The sequence below is a fragment of the Triticum dicoccoides genome, chromosome 1A, assembly GCF_002162155.2.
Source record: "Triticum dicoccoides isolate Atlit2015 ecotype Zavitan chromosome 1A, WEW_v2.0, whole genome shotgun sequence".
Classification (NCBI taxonomy): domain Eukaryota; kingdom Viridiplantae; phylum Streptophyta; class Magnoliopsida; order Poales; family Poaceae; genus Triticum; species Triticum dicoccoides.
In genome coordinates, this window is record NC_041380.1 from 243,140,842 (window position 1) to 243,159,182 (window position 18,341).

At 44.7% G+C, this 18,341-nt stretch overlaps 1 protein-coding gene across 1 annotated transcript; it reads left to right on the forward strand.

The window, feature by feature from the left end:
- The first annotated feature begins 2,882 nt into the window (after nt 1-2,882).
- On the forward strand, nt 2,883-11,662 carry LOC119267470 (protein NETWORKED 1D-like). Its single transcript, XM_037548856.1, has 6 exons — nt 2,883-3,088; nt 3,671-3,736; nt 3,850-4,139; nt 4,906-7,874; nt 8,042-10,000; nt 10,328-11,662. The coding sequence occupies exons 3-6, from the start codon at nt 4,040-4,042 to the stop codon at nt 11,438-11,440; spliced, it is 6,141 nt and encodes a 2,046-aa protein (XP_037404753.1). The 5' UTR covers nt 2,883-3,088; nt 3,671-3,736; nt 3,850-4,039; the 3' UTR covers nt 11,441-11,662.
- The last annotated feature ends 6,679 nt before the right edge of the window (nt 11,663-18,341 follow it).

Below are 18,341 nucleotides of genomic sequence, written 5' to 3' on the forward strand. Positions count from 1 at the left end.
TTTGTTCCGAACGCAAGTGTGCTCAAGGTGATGAGGTTTGGCGTAAATTTAGTATGCCTAGATAAATGGTTTGTTGATCAGTGCAAGCGTCTATAGCTGAATGACAAAGGTTCTGTAGAACTGAATTTCATTTTGAAACGACATGTATCAACTTAATCAGAAGTGTTAATGTCCAGTCCATACATGACTTGTGAGTGGTTGATCCCTTTCCAGAATTATTGAACTGGAGAAAGTATTTGTAATATGAGTTTGAACCTTATAATGTTTGAATCTGAGCCTTGTAATATTTCAATTTGAACCTTGTAATTTTTGTGACATTTGTGATAGAATCATTGCAATGGCATTGTGTTCTTTTCTTTGAATGTCCTGCTACAATTTGTGTATTTGGAGTCTGATCACGTCCGTTGTGATGCTTCTCTTTGCTTGCGCTGGAGCTCCAGCACCCATTCTCACTAATAGGTGATCGGCTGTGATGGCAATCCGACCACATTTGAAAATTCTTGTCATTGTTATGCTCATACTCTACGAAAGCACCGAAGGGCTTTTCTTGTTCATCGACTACATTGTGTCTTGTAGATCCTTAGTCGTACTCTCCTCAAATTCTGGTTGTTAGCCACTGTATGTTAAGTACCTTTTAAAAGCACTTAGGCCTAAGCACCACCTAGCCAACTTTCTTTTTTTCTTTTTTTATGGGGGAGCTTTCTTATCCTTGGGAGCAACTTTTACTTGCACCTAAGTATTTGTAACTTACACTTCCTGCTTAATTAAACTCCTATACCTAACTAGACTCATGAAAAATTAACTACTTCAGATGCTATGATGGTTGTCTTTTCCTTTATCTAAAAATGATAATCAATCACGGAGCATGTTTGCCCCGTCGTATGGACCATGCGACATTACACACGTAGGTGGTCAAGCATTTGGTAGTGTAAACACAGTCTTGCAATGTCGCACTTCTCGGGCAATCGGCGGTGCAAACATAGTGTGAGCGTAATCATTTGCATTGAACTCAGGGAAACATGCATGTTGTTCATAGATTATTCTTTGCTCCTTTGTACAACACGGGAAAGTGGCCCGCGGGAGCTAGTCGGCCAGGATCCTAATTGGTAAGGATTCGGCTGGCAAAGCCTAGATAAACGCTTCGTGTGGTGCATGAGTATGCAGGACGCTGCCATGAACGTGCATAGACAAAGACGACCAACCAAGCCCCTCGCTGACCCGCATGTTAGTCCTTGGTTGCTGGGTTGCTCTTGCCAAAGAAGGACATGGAAACGATAATCGTTGTCTGACATTGTTAAATAAACAGGGTAGATACAGACGTATTACAAACATAATTGCTTCTAGACGATTCGCAAGGAACATCGTTCAAATAGTCATTTAACTTTCATTTTATATTTCAAATGGTTCTCTTAGCTTCCGGGTTGCAGTTGGTTTCTGCGCCAATTGGCGTAACGGGTCATCTAGTACTGTTAGAGGCGGTGCACTCGCCCACTCTGGCAAGCCTATTCGTGGGATCCGATCTTACAAATGGAAGATCGACAAGGAGGAGACGACTCTAGGGATGCGCTTCTCCAACTCTACTCTCGTTGCACGGCATTGTGCATCTAGTGGTAATGATCTGTGATCCATCTCCGATGGCATGTTCCTATTTGATCCGCGAGTAGGAAAATTTTATATTGCATCCGATACATCTAGCGTAGCCAAACAAAAACGACTATTGATGGGGGAAAACATTGCAACCGGAGAAATCAAAACCTGTAACCGGCGATGCAAAAACCTACTATTGGTGAAATCAAGTTGGAACCTGCAATGAGAAGCTACTCCCGATGGACGAAAATGCTACGACCGACGAATTCAAAAGTTGGAACATGCGAAACCAAAAGGCTTGCGTGGCGGGGCTGGAATTGGTGAGGCACGATGATGCGATGACGACGCCCATGATGCGCAGACGCTGCGGCCGGTGAGGCGTAGTGCTGGGACCAGACGTATCGTTTGCTACAACCGGCTGGAGTGGCGCTACCGTGTCAAACTGTGGTGCCATGGGCTATCACAGAGAACGATAGTGCCTGAGATGGCTGCAACCGGCAATTATAGAAGCTAGGACCGTTGGACTATTTTACTGCAACCAATGAACTGATTTTGCTACGATGGCGATGGACAAAGTAACGACCAGGAGACGGCGGTAGTGCGAGTGACGTGCACCCGTGCGACGAGCGCTGACGGTGGGAGGCACGCCCTGGTGCTGCAACCAACCATGGAGCAACGAGGTGCAACCGCTGCCAGCCGATGCTACGAGGCGGCGATGTCAGGGCAGCGACCCGTCCACAACAGGAGATGCAAATGAAGGCGGCGATGGGAGGGATACAAACATCTATGGGGTGTGCTTCGGTGGAGGCTGCAAGCACCGTCCATGACGAGGCCTCGCGCGTCCATGACAGGGAGGAGGGTCGGCATCTCTCTCTTTCTCTCTCTCTGCGAAAACGCCATCGTTCTCCCTCCCGTGCGCGCTGGTGCGATTTGGGGGGGAAATGACGCAAGGGAAACAAAGTAGAGGCCTGATCCAACCGTTGGTAGACAAACAACCTATACTCGGGATGCGATCGGACATGAGTGTGGCGTCGATCGTCAAGTGCCTAGCGTTGTCCTAAAAATAAAAAAAAAATGCGTACGTCTCTTGCAAAATTCAAATCAAGCCCACACACAAATTTCAGACCTGCCCCCAAAATGGTCTAATCCCGATTATGACGGCCTGAATTTCTCCCCCAAAGAATTACTCCTACTCCAGCACGGTGCACTATTATATTCTCAAAAAAAAAGAGCACGGTGCATTATTAGGCAAGTAACCAAAACACTGAAATCTCTCCTACTCCCACTGTTTTTCATTTCGTTCGTTGGGACCTACCGCCGCCTCCCCTCCTCCTCCTCCTCCTGCTGTGCTTTTCTTCTTGGCACCACACTGGCAAGCGTCCAGACTCCCGACAGGAACCTAAACTGAGAAGAATGGGGTGAGAACATGGAGGTTGAAAGGAGGCAGCTTCGGTGGGGAATCTCGGCATCCTCTCCTCAGAGAGTCGACCCACTCCACCTCGTATGTTTTTCTTCTCTGCGGCAAGATTGGATCTTCGATTCTTTCTCTCCCGTCCTGCGATCATTACCCTGTAGTTGTTTTCTTTATTGTGTGGTACGCTTCGAGGATCCATCTTCCTTGCTGCCTTTGGATGCTCGGCGACTCGTCGTTGCCGCGGAATTTTTGGTGTTGACGGGTAGTTGGTTGGTGGTTTCTCTTTCTTGCCTGCTGGTGTTAAGAACAGTATAATTGGCAATCCTCGCCGCTGTGTATCATGTGATTTATTTATGTATTCCGTCCGTCCCTTTTATTTGTTCGATTGTCTGTTTCGTGCGAGATCTGCTTGCAGAGGTTGCTGCTGTAGCATCGCGGTTCTTTTTCCGTGCGAATTTTTTCTCCTGGCTTGATTTTGGTTTTGGAGTTCCTTTTTCGTTCCCACTTCAATTCTTGGTGAGATTTCTTTCTGACTCTACTGACTCTTCTGTTTTTCTTGTTTACAAAAAGAGAAAATAAGGTCGTTGGCTAGTCTAATTGCGTGATTATGCAGAATTCTCTCTCCCCCAATCAATTACCTAACACGTTTTGTCTTCTTCTTTCTTCCAGTTTTAGCGTGGTGAGAACTATTCATTTATCTTTGTGTTCTTCCAGTCAATCGCAGACCTCACACCTGTAAGTACTAATACATCGCATGGGCCATGGAGAGCTGTACAATTATGTTGCTCATTTCTGTATGCAGCATGCTTAGTTTATTTTACCTGTGCCGTTTCTCTCCAATTGTCCAGGTAAAAACAGCTAAACATTTCACCGGAAGTTCCTCAATCCTTTCCAGATGCATCAGATAATTCTTTGCTGCCCCATCCAGAATAGTGGGGAAACTGTGGCATTTTCATAATTTGGAGTAATATATTGCATTCTACCGAGGAAGTGAGGTATTACTTACTGGTTCAGAGTGGCATCTTGCTTCTCGCATCAATGGCGGTTGTGTCTGCTCATGACTCAAGGCAGTACTCATGGTTGTGGGTTAGCCATATCAGCCCCAAGAACTCCAAATGGCTCCAAGAAAATCTCAGCGGTGAGCCTTTTGCTCTGTTTAACTACCAAATGAAGTTATCATCGGTATTCTTTGGATATTTGCTGATCAAATTTAGCAAGACGATGTTACTAGGTTCTCTCAGTTACACATTACATTTTCAATGCTCGTGGTTGGTGTGTACACAAGCCACCCGTAGTCCTTTAGTTGATCTGAGTATTTAAAATAAAATCATCAGGTGTTTCTAGCTGCCATGAGGCACATGATGTCTCTTCTAGCGTTTTAATTTCTCTCAAAGTTTTGATTGATGAACCTGATATGATCTTCTATGATAGTGTGACCTGTGTCATCTTCATATTTTCCTAAAAGTAATTGGATGCTAGGCTTTGAACTATTGATTGCATATACGCCCATCGGTTCTGCTTTAATATGAAATGTTCCTTTTTCCTAAAAGACTACTACTTCGTAGTATATGTGAAATGTTTTCTGGAGAAGTTTAAGCTCCTTCTCATCTTAGCCAGTTTAAGCTCCTTCTCATCTGGAAATGTTTCATGTGGTATTCTTCATAGGTATCCCAATTCCCATTTTGCTGTTTCTTGGTGGGAGTTGAACTGAATTTTTCATAGTTCCAAACCTAATGTTCTGTTCGGTAGTCATATAGCAAAGTCATTGTTGGTTTATATCTCTCTACGCTTTGAATAATTGAAAAATTGTACGAGAACATTTTATTGCAGTGATTGAATTAGGCCCCTGTTTTTATTTATATACTATGGTTCATGACCAAAACTAATCTCATATTGTGCAACAGATATGGACACGAAGGTTAAAGCCATGATCAAGCTTATCAATGAAGATGCTGATTCTTTTGCAAGGAGAGCGGAGATGTACTACAAGAAACGCCCAGAGTTGATGAAACAAGTGGAGGAGTTTTATCGAGCATACCGTGCATTAGCAGAAAGGTATGATCAAGCCACCGGGGCACTTAGACAGGCTCACAGAACAATTTCTGAAGTATTCCCAAATCAGATGCCATCAATGGATGAGTCACCATCTTCTGCTGGCCAAGAAGTGGAACCACATACTCCAGAGATGCCTACATTCTCCCGTCCAACATATGAATCAGATGATCATAACTCCAAGAGGAATAGTTCACACTCTCAGGAAACCAGTGCATTGTCAAACCGAAAAAGTCTGAAGCAGTCCAATGATTTGTCACTCGGTGGTGAAAATGCCCCTCGTGCTGTTTTTGATGGAAAAGCACGGAAAGGCCTAAATTTTGAAAGCCCAGAAGTTAAAGGGAAAGAGGATAGCAGCAATGGAATATTAAATATGCAAGAAGAGATTTCGAGGCTATTAGCTGAGAACCAGAATCTGAAACTACAGATGTTGTTGGAATCAGAGCGGGCAAAGAAAGCTGAAACTGAGATCCAAAATCAGAAGGATACCTCTTCTCAGTTGAATTCTGTGAAAGATACATCTATTCTGCAGTATGAACAGTCCATTGAGCGTTTATCTGCTTTGGAGTCTGAGCTCTCTAAGGCACAGGGTGACCTCAAGAAGCTAACTGATGAAATGGCTTTGGAAGTTCAAAAGCTAAATAGTGCTGAATCACACAATAGTATGATACAGTCTGAGCTTGAGGCTTTGGATCAAAAGGTGAAGTTACAGCAACAAGAGCTTGATCAAAAGCTTAAGGAATTGGAAAATCTCCACTCAAGCTTTCAGGAGGAACATGAAAAGCGCATGCATGCTGAAAGTGCTCTTCTTTCCAAGGGAAAGGAGGGTGCTCAATCTAAGGAAGAAGTTCAAAGGTTGACTATAGAGATCAAGATGGCAAATGAACATATAGATGAGCTCATGCAGAGCAAGATGCACCTGGAGAGCGCTGTTTGTGAGATGAAGATGGAAGTCGGGAGCCTTACTGAACAAAATCACTCTTCCGAACTGCTTATACAACAACTCCGTGGTGAGATAAATTCACTGACGGATTCAAGGAGTGAACTTCGAAATGAAATCCAGAGCATTAGGGGCACCATGTCACAGCTAAGCGCTGAGAAGGATGGAGCTCTACTTCAACACCAGCAGTCTGTGGAAAGGGTTTCTGTTCTGGAATCTCAGCTAATGAATACACAGTCAGAGCTGGAGGTTAACGAAAATAAGGTGCATATCCTGATGAAAGATGTGGAACGGAAGAGAGAGGAAATTCACAGTATTCACGGCCAGCTACAAAATGAAAGCGATAGGCGAACACAAACTGAAGCAGCTCTTCTCATGTCAGAGAGTCTGCATTCCAAGTTGGAGGAAGAAGTGAGAAGGCTGACACAAGATCTTGACACGACAATAAAAAAGCTAAGTGAGTTGGAAAATGAAAAGTTAAATCTGGAGAATACATCAACAGAATTGAAGAAAACCATTTTAGGTCTGAACTCTGAGATGGATGCATCACTACTTCAACAGCATCAGTCTCTGGAGAAAGTATCTGATTTGGAGTCACAACTCTTGGAGACAAAGTTGAAACTGGAGAAGTCTGAACAGAAAATGCAGTTACTGGAGCTAGAAATCAGACAGATGAGTGAAAGCGTCAATAGTCTGGAGTTGGCTTTGAAAGACGAAGCTGGGAAGAGGGTGCAAGCTGAAACGTCTCTCAGGTCAATGGAGAATATGTATTCTCAGTCTCAGGAAGAAGTGAGTAGGCTGCATCAAGAGATTGAGATGCTGAATGGCAAATCGAATGAGTTGGAGAACTTGTCATCTGAACTCAAGAGCACCATCTTACTTCTGAACACCGAAAAAGATGCAACCCTTCTTAAGAACCAGGAGTCCTCAATGAGAGTATCCGATCTGGAATCTGAACTCTCACAACTGCAAGCTGAACTCCAAACGAGCCTAGATGGTGAAACCAAGAAGCGTATTGAATGTGAAGCAGCTCTCCTCTTAGTGACGGATCTTCACTCTAAATCTCAGGATGAGGTGAACAAGTTGGCCATGCACATTGAGGAGCTGACCGGGAAATTAAGTGAGGTGGAGAATATTAAGATGGATCTTGAGAACATTGTAAACAAGCATACGAAAGATATCCATATCCTCCGTGAACAGAATCTTTCTGCTGAGCTTATAATAAAAGACCTGCATTGTGAATTGGGTGCATTAAAGGAGTTGAATGTGAGACTTGAGGCTGAAGTGGGTTCACATATAGGTGAAAAGGAGGCTATTCGGAGAGACTTTGTTCGTCAAAGAGAGGAGAAGGAAAATCTTGATGGGATACACCATGTTCTGGCTTATGAGATGAATGCTCTAAAAGACAGCGCAGCAGCAAACCAGTTGTTGATAGAGGAATTGCAGATTACAAACTTAAAACTGAAGGAGGTGTATGCAAAGAATTTGATTGAAAAGGCGCTTCTCTCAGAAAAGCTTCAAGAGATGGAGAAACTATCTGAAGAATATTCTGTGTTGGAGAACTCAGTTTCGGATGCAAATGCTGAAATTGAAGGACTGAGGGAGAAGATAGAAGTGTTGGAGTCTTCAGAAAGCTCTTTGAACGATGAGATTTCCACTTGTGTTTCTGAAAAGGATGCTCTTCTATCAGAGCTAGACACCCTTGGTAAAAGTTTCGCTGTTATTTCAGAGAAGAATTCCGCATTAGAGATGTCATTATGTGGTCTGAAAGCTGAGTTTGAAGACATGAGAATAAAATTGAAAGATTCTGAAAAAACATGCCAGGCTCAGCTTGCAGATAACTCAGCTCTTTCTGCAGAAAAAAACAACTTGTTCTCTCAGGTAATTTTTTTAACCAACACTACAAATTCAACTTTTTGTTTTATTTTGTAGTGGAAATTGATATTGATGAATATCCATGGTAGTCTTGATAAGATGTTCTTATTAATATTCTTTTTATTGAAATTAGTTCTTGTTCGTAACTACAGAGAGTGCCTTTTTCATTTCAGCTACAGAACATTACAGTGGTCGCAAAAGCCCTGGAAAGTAAGCGTTCTGATCTTCAAGACAAGCACACATCTTTGTCAAGAGAGAAGGATCTTGTATATGATCAAGTAAGGAAACTGAAGGGTCTGTTGAGAACAATTAATAAAGAGTGTGAAAATGCTGTGAAGTCACATGAAATGCATGCAAACAGCCTAGAGAAGCAGATTTCTTCTCTCCATGAAAAAATCCATGATATGGACGAGAGGCTTCAGGAGGAAGAGCAAAAAAGCATGGGAGCTTCTATTAGTGTGGTGGCCTTGGAGAGTAGTTTGGTTTATGCGAAAGACGAGAATGTGGCTCTTTTAAACAAATGTCAAAAGTATGCGTTTGAAAATCATGCTGCGAAGATTTTAATATCACAGCTGGAGGATAAAGCTAGATACCATGAATCGGAGAGGAAAACATTGCTAAAGCTTAGTGGGAGACTAAGAGAAGGGATTTCACACCACATGAAGGTCCTTAACATCGACAGGGATTTAGGACCTGCTGAGATAGCCCAGGACGAAATTTTGATACAGTATGTTTCAGATGAAACCTCTAGTATTCTGAAACATAAAGAGGAAATTGAAGATGATAATACTCTCATGTACACTGAGCTGTCAGTCCTCTCAACTGTCATGTTGCAACTAGGAACGGAGTTCAGAGATCTGCACTTGCAGAAGTGTGCCCTTGAGGAAGACGTAGAGAGAGAAGCAACAGAATTGATTTCTTTGCAAATTAAAAATTGCCAACTTTTGGAATCTAATGACCAGCTTAGGCAAGAGCTACAAAATAACAGTGAAAGGGATCAGCTGCAGAAGATTGAAGCATTAGTTTTACACGAGAAGCTATCTTGTTTGGCAGAGTCCCACGAGGCTTCGCAAGATAAAATCACTGACATGGCTGAGAAAAACGAGTCTTTGTCTAAGGAACACCAATCTTTGATTGAGAAATACAATGCCTTGGAGGACGAGAACGGTACTGCTCTTAGAGAATGCATGATGCTTGAGCACCTGTCTTTGTTCTTGAGAGGCCATAATAATGAGGTAGCATCTGCATTGGTATCTCTTACCGATGAGATGGCGTTGCTGAGTTTAGTTAAGGGTGAGCTTGATAATGAAGTCAAAGTGCTGAGTGCAAGAGTTATATTGTTTGAATCAGAAAACAATTACCTCAAGAAATATTTAGTCTACTTGACAGAAGTTCTCACGACTCGGCTTATCCTCTTAGAGTTTGACTTGAACACGGGGAAAAGTATCTCCCAGGAATTGGCTGTTGAACTTGAGAGTTGCATGGCGCAGTTGATGCAGAAGGATGATGAGCTACTGGAAGCAGAAGAGAATGTTCAGCTCATGCAAGCAAAGAACCGGGAATTATGTGGAGTTGTTGGGGTGCTTCAGGTTGCCATTGAAGGTGCTAAAGTGGTGAAAGGAGAACTTGAGAAGAAAATCGTGATCCTGACCGAGGAGGGCACTACCAAGGATGGTGAAATTTTACTACTTCGCCAAGCAAATGAAACTCTTGAAATGGATGCTGGGATTCTAAAAAGGAAGGAGCAGAGTTTGATTTCTGCACATGAGCTCATGTCGGAAGAGGTTGAGGAACATGAAAGAGAATCTCTCCTGCTGATAGGTGACACAGTAGCCTCTTCTGTGAGTGTCGCAGCCTACAAAGAAATGGCACTACAGTTTATGATGGAAGCCAAGGCTATTGAAATTAGTGCAATCGTGCAAAAAGAAATAATATTAAATAAAATCTCCATGCGAGATGCCCATATTGAGGCTCTGCAGAAAAATGTAATCGAGATGCAGGAAGAAAATGCAGAACTGAATGCTGAACTGAGCATGCAGCTAGCACTCATCGGATCTTTGTCTAATCATATCAGTTTGCTGGAGGAAGATGCTCTTTCTCTGTCAAAACCCTACAGCACAGAATGCAAAGAGGTAATATTCATTCATCCTTGATTATTAGGCTAGTAGGCATTGGCTCCCAATGTTATTTTCATGTCATTCCTGCACCGCTATAACACTAATCGGTCGTCAATCCTTGATGTGTAAGCATCGTGTACTACTATGGTGGCATGTCATCTTATTCCTGCACTAGTATAGTAGTCATCATTGAGTAAGCATTCTAAAAACAAAATCACAGTTAAAAGATGAAGCAGATCCATATTTTATCTTCATTACTGCACATCCTCGTGTCATCTTATTTTGTAGCTGGATATTTGTACTAATTTCATGCACAATACATGTGTCACTTTGTCACGGTAGGAAACCTGTATGCAAGAGGACAAGATTGGCCCAAAGTCTCATCGGTTTGCCAGTGGAACTCTGGAGTTAAAGCAGTTAATGTCAAGAATAGAAGCACTTGGGGTGGTTATATCGAATTCCAAGTGCCGTCGAGATGAGGAGTCGACCAATTCCACTGCAAAGATGATGGCAGTAAACATGGAAATCCAAGAGCTTAAAACAAAAGGCGGCTCAGAAATATATTCTGAGAAGGAGAAGCAAAAAGACGGTGAGGGCTCCAAAGGGAAGCAAGTCCAGATGATGAAGGATATTGAACTTGACGAAATATCAACCTACTATCCAGCATACGGGACAGAAGCTTCATCGTACCCAGTTGGAGTTGGCAATGGTGCGAACGCGGAGGTGGACGATGAGATGCTTCAGCTATGGGAGGCTGCAGAGAGGACGTGCAAGAAGCAAACAGCCAAGTCGTCGTCATGCGAGCACGAGCACGAGCACGACATAGAGGCGGTTGAGGAGGTGAAGAGCGAATACCCTTCGTCGGAGCTATTAAGGGGAAGAGACCTGGGAATCATCAACAAGCTCGAGATGTTGTCTTCAGCAGAGCCTGACGAGTTATGGGGCAAGAATGTGGTGGAGAGGCTCGCTTCTGATGGCCAGAGACTGGCGAGCATCCAAGAGAGCATCGAGGAGCTGAAGCGGAAGATGGGTGGCCCGGCCAAGGGGCACTCGGAATACGAGAGCGTGAGCACTCAGCTGCGCGAGACGGAGGGGCTGGTGTTGGAGCAGATGAACCTCAACAGCAAGTTGGCCAAGAAGGCTGAGAATTACCCTGCGCTGTCGGATAGCATGAAGGCGGAGCGGGAAGGTGGTTTTCCAAGCAAGAGGAAGATGTTGGAGCAGGTGCGGAAAGGGTCGGACAACGTGGCGAGGCTGGAGCTGGAGCTTCAGAAGATACAGTACGTGCTGCTGAAGCTGGAAGAAGAGCACGAGTACACAAGGCTCAAGGTGTCGGACAAGCGCACCCGGGTGCTCCTCAAGGATTATCTCTACGGGAGGAAGGACCACCGTGGAAAGAAGAAGAGGTCGCCCTTCTGCGGCTGTGTGCGCTCTAAATCCAGGAGTGAGCCATGACCATTTTTTGTTGCCGTGGCGGCAAGAAAATAAGAAAACCTTTCTTATCTTGTAAAAAGAGAAAACCATACTTGTAGTAGGCGCGTGTCCCTTTGTAATTGAGCTAGCATGTTAGTATTGAGAATAAGCTTGTGTATCTATTTTTTTTCATCTGTTGGTGTGAGTAAAATGTGTTAATTTTCTTCGGCATCAATTGGATAGATGGATCAGGCATTTTATTTACCTTACGTACTATGCATCATCTGGGTGACAAAGTGCATCAGATTTTGCACGCTAAATGCTGTCACCCCCACCGAAACCAAGAGCGCAAAGAGGCTGTGTGCTGCTCTCCCCCTCCTAGCGCCGGCAGCCGCTCTCGCACCGGCTACAGCTGCCACCGGGGATCTTGCCTACGCGACGGAAGCGCTTCACGCTTAGTTCGGCCGGTGGCCCTTACGACATATGTCTATCAGGGCTCGGGCGGCGGACACTTCTCTACCCTGCCTTGTTCCGCTTGACCCTGTCGTCATCCTGGAAGGGCTTTCTCAGGGCCGAGCCGGCAAAATCGAAGGCCCTGTGCAAAACTCTAAAATGAGCCCTATCTTGCTTAAAAAACACTACATAAAACTATATAGTAATATAAAGATGACAATATCTTACATGCCAATCGGAAATATCAAGAATCATACTTATTCATGGTTGTATAGTCTTCACTTAAAGAACATTATATCTCTGAGACCGAGTTAAATCCTCTATTTATTTTGTGCTTCAAACACTTTTGGTAACAGATTCATGTTCTCTAAATGAAGACATGACTTGCCACTTGGATCTGCAATACTAAAAGCCTTTTAGTATGACTAAGTAGCGGGCGAAAAGCATTATTGTAAGGGATCACAGATTATTGATGCGAAGATGCTTAAAAATTCAGAGATCTAACGATGCCTTGCACTTTCCTTGCCTCCTGAATTCAGATGAATCAGGTCCTCCCTGCGGGCTGTTGTTCCCCCGGTCATGCCCTCCTGTGTCGTATCTCTCCTACCTAAAAGATTTGTAAGGTTCCCTCTCCCCTCTTACGTCGAATTTCTTGTCCGCCCTCGCACGTCCATCGTCCCGCCTCCCGTCCTTCCTTTTTCTGCCGACCTGCCACATGCATGGTTCATTTTTGTTTCCAAAAATCCTCTCCCACAGTCCCACTAATCCCACAATTCACGGCCCTGAAAAATCTACATTAACCACCGTCAAATCCCACCTTCCTACCTCATGCCCGCATGCATGGTTCGTTTTTGTTTCCAAAAATCCTCTCCAACAGTCCCCACTAATCTCACAATTCACGGCCCTGAAAAATCACCATTAACCTTCCTACCTCTTGGCGACATAGATTCTCTCAACCAACAATTATGTTATTGTTTCGTCCGGCCCTAGCATCGCTGGAGGCGGCCGGCTTTCCTCCGTGACACCAGTGCCCTGCGATGACTCCCTACGCGACGCTGCTTTCCCACATGCTCTGCCGCCACGACGCACTCTCCATCGCCGGCTTCCATCCTCAGCGTTGAGGACGCTGCAGAAGCGGCGGGATGGAGGCGCTGAGCCGCGGACTGCCCTGCCCCCACACCGACCTTCGGCATGCCGATACCCCGGCGCCCAACCATCGCGTCCACGAACTTCAGTGGCCTTGATTCAAGGTTAAAAAAATTTATTCTCATGTCGTTTGCGCCAACTGAATCCTTCACTCTGCTACTCTTAGTTTTCTTGTAATTTTCAGAGAATTGTCTGATCCTGATTGACAAGATGATATGTGGATTATGAAGATCACAAGTTCATATTAAAGGCTGACACCGGCGTCTCCAAGACATATATACATGCATGCATCTGACTGGCACCAACGTCAAGAACGATTACTTCATTTGTCATGAATCACACTTGTAAGGTATCCAATCAGTCGTTCACTTGCTTGGTTGATCTCTTAGGTTTGGATGCTGATATGTACGTAGTTCTCACAGATCTGTGGGTTCGTTGCATTATCTCAGATTGTTGTTGCATGCATGCAGGCAATCTTTTTATTTTCCTGAGAGCTTCGGTGACATTCTTGGAGCGAAACGGCTGGGGGCCAGGAAACGGACAACCACTATTTTCCTCCTCAAATCTCTTTATTTTCTAGCTTCGATTAACTAGAAAAGGCTTGATTTTGGTATATATTCATCGGGGCAGAGACTAGAAGCACCGTGATATTTTTTTTTCTTGCCACATACACAAAGGATTGTGCATACAACTTGCACTGTGAAATCAACATATGGTTTCTTCAGGGCCTTGTGAACATAACATCGGCATTTAGATATATATTTTAGCATTCTTCAATGTCTTGATGAACAGTACCAATTAATAATACCAGGAAAGGAGAGCAGAAGTTTACTGCATGTTCAGCTCCATCCCACCGATGGATATGTTTGCAAGGAAAATATTACTTTTTTGGTGAGAAAGATTTAACAGCGACGAACTTTATATTTTTCTAAACTTGATCTGTTCTCTTAATATGGACCGTTAATCTTCTCTTCTATATTTTACAAGGTTCACATTATCCGGGGATATGGATATGTAGAGCTTGGTAGAAAGAAGAATAAAATAAGAGTGATTTAACATTAATAGAGTGGATTTTCTACGAAACAACATCCAAAAAATCTGAAAATTTGCAACATCAATCTCTACGATATGTTTGAAGTTCTTGCAAAGTTTCATCCAAAAATAACATCTGAGGAGCTCCCACAAAAAAAAACCGCTGCTCAAAAAGTGCACAAAACTGTGAGCAGCGATTTTGTTATTTTTTGTGAGAGCTCAAGGGATGTTATTTTTTGATGAAAGTTTGCAACAACATCAAACATTTTATATAGTTTGCTGTAGCAAATTTTCATATTTTGCAAGAATATCCATGTAAGAAAAAGGACTATGTTGGTTTAATTATTAATTTAACCCTGAATACTTAGATCCCGTTGCAACGCACGGGCAATTTCCTAGTCTCATAAAAAGAATCTACCACGTTGGATTGGAACTGAAGTATTGAACATCTCGACCGTGGATTCAGCACCAAGGAAAGAGGACTGGACAGAGGAGTCAGGAGCCCTAACCTGCCGCGTGGAGCGATGGCCGACAACGCCCGACAAAGAGACGAAGAGGCGAAGGAACGCCTTGTCGCTTCGCTCGTCTCGATCGAATCGAGCGATGGATGAGGTGTTACCACCGATGGCCCGATCGGGGGCTTCTTCACGCGCGGCAGACGCGGGGAATAGAGGCCCATATGGATAACTGAAGTCTGAAGAGGCCCATCTATACAGAGGAGTACTACTACTGCGTAAAAAATTTGGGACCCTTGAAAACAGGGGGCCCTGTGCGGCCGCACAGGTCGCACCCCCCCCCCTTGGGCTCGGGCCCACTTTCTTATAATCGCGGGTGTTTGCGGGGCTGACGGTTCACCGAAACGACATGTCCAGGTTTTCGGTTTGCCTCCACACGCCCACACCGGGACCGGACTGCTCTTCATTGAGGAGCCATCTCCAGCGGCTCGGCCTCGTGAAGGCAGCGCAGGATGAATATATACATTGCTCAAAAGCAGATAAAGTCGAGAGTCATCTCTTAGACTTTGGTTGATCTTCCTTGACATGCGGTTGAGGCCTTGCGCTGCACCCTTTGTCGGGGCCGCTCCGGTCCGGCGGCCATGGACCTGCGTTCTCCAGTGTCCATATCCTGCTAGCGTCCTCTACCAGCGTGGTTCCGTGTAACGCCCCGTATGTAACCTGCCATATTTGTATTTCAACTCTTGCCATTTTCAGCACTAAGTTGTGATTTCCCTCGTGGTTGGGTTTTGTCTTCGTGTTGCTTTTGTCCATGTCATGCATCTCATATCATGTCATCATGTGCATCGCATTTGCATACGTGTTTGTTTCATGCATTCGAGCATTTTCCCTATTGTCCGTTTTGCATTCCGGCGCTCTTATGTCCTCCGGCGTCCCCTTTTGCCTTTTTCGTGTGCGGGTGTTAAATGTTCTCGGATTGTACCGAGACTTGCCAAGCGGCCTTGATTTACTACCGGTAGACCGCCTGTCAAGTTTCGTACCATTTGGACTTCGTTTGATAATCCAACGGTTAATCGAGGAATCGTAAAGGCCTCGTGTGTTGCAGCCCAACATCTCTCCAAAATGGCCCAAAACCCACCTAAACCCCCTCCATCATCTCGGTCGATCGATCACGATCGCGTGGCCAAAAACCACACCTCATTTGGACACTCCAAACTCCCTCTACCTATAAATATGTGCAACCCTCTCCAAAAAATTCGGATGAAACCCTAGCTTCCTCTCCCCTTCACGCCGCCGGACGTGTCCGGGCACCGCCGGACAAAAATCCTGCCGCCCGCCGCCGCCACGTGTCAGCTCCGGGTTCGCTCGCCGCCGCGCCCACTTCATCGGCCCGCAGGGCCCGCGGGAGGCCCTCCCCACCCGAAGCGCCGCAGCCGCCCCGCGCGGGACCCCGCCGCCCAGCTAGCCTCCTCCGTCGCCCGAGCCTCGCCGCGCCGCCGCCTCGCCGCCCCGCCATCGCCGCTCACCGCCACCGGGCGCCCGTCGTCGCGCCTTGTCGCCCGCACCGCGCCCCGGCGACCGGATCCGCGCCGCCCCTGTCCTTCTCTTCAAGCTTCGGCCTCCTCCATTCAACTCCGGCCACCGTCCTGCCTTCGTCACCGGCGAGGTCCCGAGGAACCTCGGGAAGCGTGCCCTGATCCAGATCTGCTACAGTGAAACCCTAGGGGTTGACCTCGTTTTTCCCCCAAGTCCCTAACATTTTTAGCTATCTTCATCATGTCATATCTCAACATCCGTAACTCCATTTTGGGCGTGTATCATATCAAATTGTTCGTCCGGATGTGCACTTCATTTATTCCATTGCAACATGTTCATTTGAGTTCATCTTGATGCCCTAAATGCTGTTGCAAGAGTGCTATGTATTGTTAGTTTCAGATTCTTAACAGATTATGGACATTTGTCATTTTTACCATGTTTAATGTGTGCCTCCTATGAACTTGAGCCCTACATGTGTTTTGGGCTATGCCATGCCATCTTTACAGGGGTGTATGCCATGTATTTTTGTGATCATTGTGGTGACTAGCACAAGCATGCAAAGTAGCTCTCGTGATGTTGCTGATTTCAGGGACTTAGAATTCTTCTAAGTCATTTCCCTGATGATATTTTTATGCCATGTATTCATGTTGCTACAGAGTGATCCATGCCTCTTTTGAGCATGTTCAGTAAGGATGATTTTGAGATATTGTTATGGTATATCCATCCATGTCTTTGTTTGCAATTATGGAGCACCCTAGCATGACTCAATCTTGCTCTAATTTTGCTATAAAATGTTCCTGGCAGATTGTTTATGTGTTAATCAATTTTGCCGAGGTTGTTGTAGTTGATCCATGCATGCTATGAGAGTGTTCTTGCCATGGTTAGCTTTTCGATCATGTCTTCTTGCTGGGTGTATTCTTAGTTTGTCATGCAATGACTTGTGGTGAGTGCATCGAGCTTGTAAATATGCCTACGTAACTCTGTTTATGCCATGTCCAGTTTTTCTACTAAGTCTGAATCTGTTAACGAAACTTGCTATGTTTACATTGGTGCCATTGTATTTTATGATCCCTTTTGGCTTATGGCCAGTAAGGGACTTTTGTTATATGCTTTGAGTAGTTTCATGCCATGCCTTGCTTTGCCATGATATGTTCCTGTAGCATGTTGTTATCTTGCTCTAAACATTGCTTCCTGATATTAAATCCTGACATGTTATTTTCACTAAAGTCTGTGAACCTGATATCTTTTGCACTTTTGCCATGCTTGTTTGAACCTGCTATTGTGTGATTTAGCCGTAGCTCAGTGTTCATCTTTTGTTAAGCATCTTGAGTGGATCACTGCCATGTGCTTTGTTGCTATGTTAGAGTGCAGTAGCTTATTTCTCTTGATGCATTTAGATGGCATCATGCTGTTAATCGCAGTTTGGTGCCATTATTGTTTTGCTTGCCATTTGCAAACCGTGCATCCGATTCCGGTGATCTTTATATGGATTTCGACTGAAATCAACTCATCTTTCCAGCGGCACTCTTGATTTTCCAAGTTGAGGCCTGGTTCAATCTTTCCTTTCCGAAGCACGCATATGCATTGCATATCACATCCCGCATATCATGTCATATTTTACATCATGTTGCTTGCGCATTTCACCGTGATTGATTGTGTCTCCCTTTGCTTGTGTTCTTGCTTTGGGTAGAGCCGGGAGACGAGTACGTGATCGAGGAACCCGTTGAGTACGCTTACGAGGATCAAGCTTACGCCAACTCGGAGAACTTTGCAGGCAAGATGACCATACCCTCGAAATCACTTCTATCTTTGCTTGCTAGTTGCTCGCTCTATTGCTATGCCTATGCATCGATACCTACCACATGATTTATCATGCCTCCCATATTACCATGTCAAACCTCCAACCCACCTTGTCCTAGCAAACCGTTGTTTGGCTATGTTACCGCTTTGCTCGGCCCCTCTTATAGCGTTGTTAGTTGCAGGTGAAGATTGGAGTTTGTTCCTTGTTGGAACATGTTTATTGTTGGGATATCATTATTATAACTTGTTTACTTTAATGCATCTATATACTTGGTAAAGGGTGGAAGGCTCGGCCTTATGTCTGGTGTTTTGTTCCACTCTTGCCGCCCTAGTTTCCGTCATACCGGTGTTATGTTCCTTGATTTTGCGTTCCTTGCACGGTTGGGTTATAATGGGAACCCCTTGACAGTTCGCCTTGAATAAAACTCCTCCAGCAAGGCCCAACCTTGGTTTTACCATTTGCCACCTAGCCTTTTTCCCTTGGGTTTCGTGGACTCAAGGGTCATCTTTATTTTAAACCC

Excerpts from the sequence above, each read along its gene's own strand:
- LOC119267470 (XM_037548856.1), top strand. The coding sequence starts at position 4,040 with ATGGCGGTTGTGTCTGCTCATGACTCAAGGCAGTACTCATGGTTGTGG. Across the intron at positions 4,140-4,905 it reads GCTCCAAGAAAATCTCAGCG|ATATGGACACGAAGGTTAAA; the intron begins GTGAGCCTTTTG and ends ATTGTGCAACAG. Across the intron at positions 10,001-10,327 it reads ACAGCACAGAATGCAAAGAG|GAAACCTGTATGCAAGAGGA; the intron begins GTAATATTCATT and ends TTGTCACGGTAG.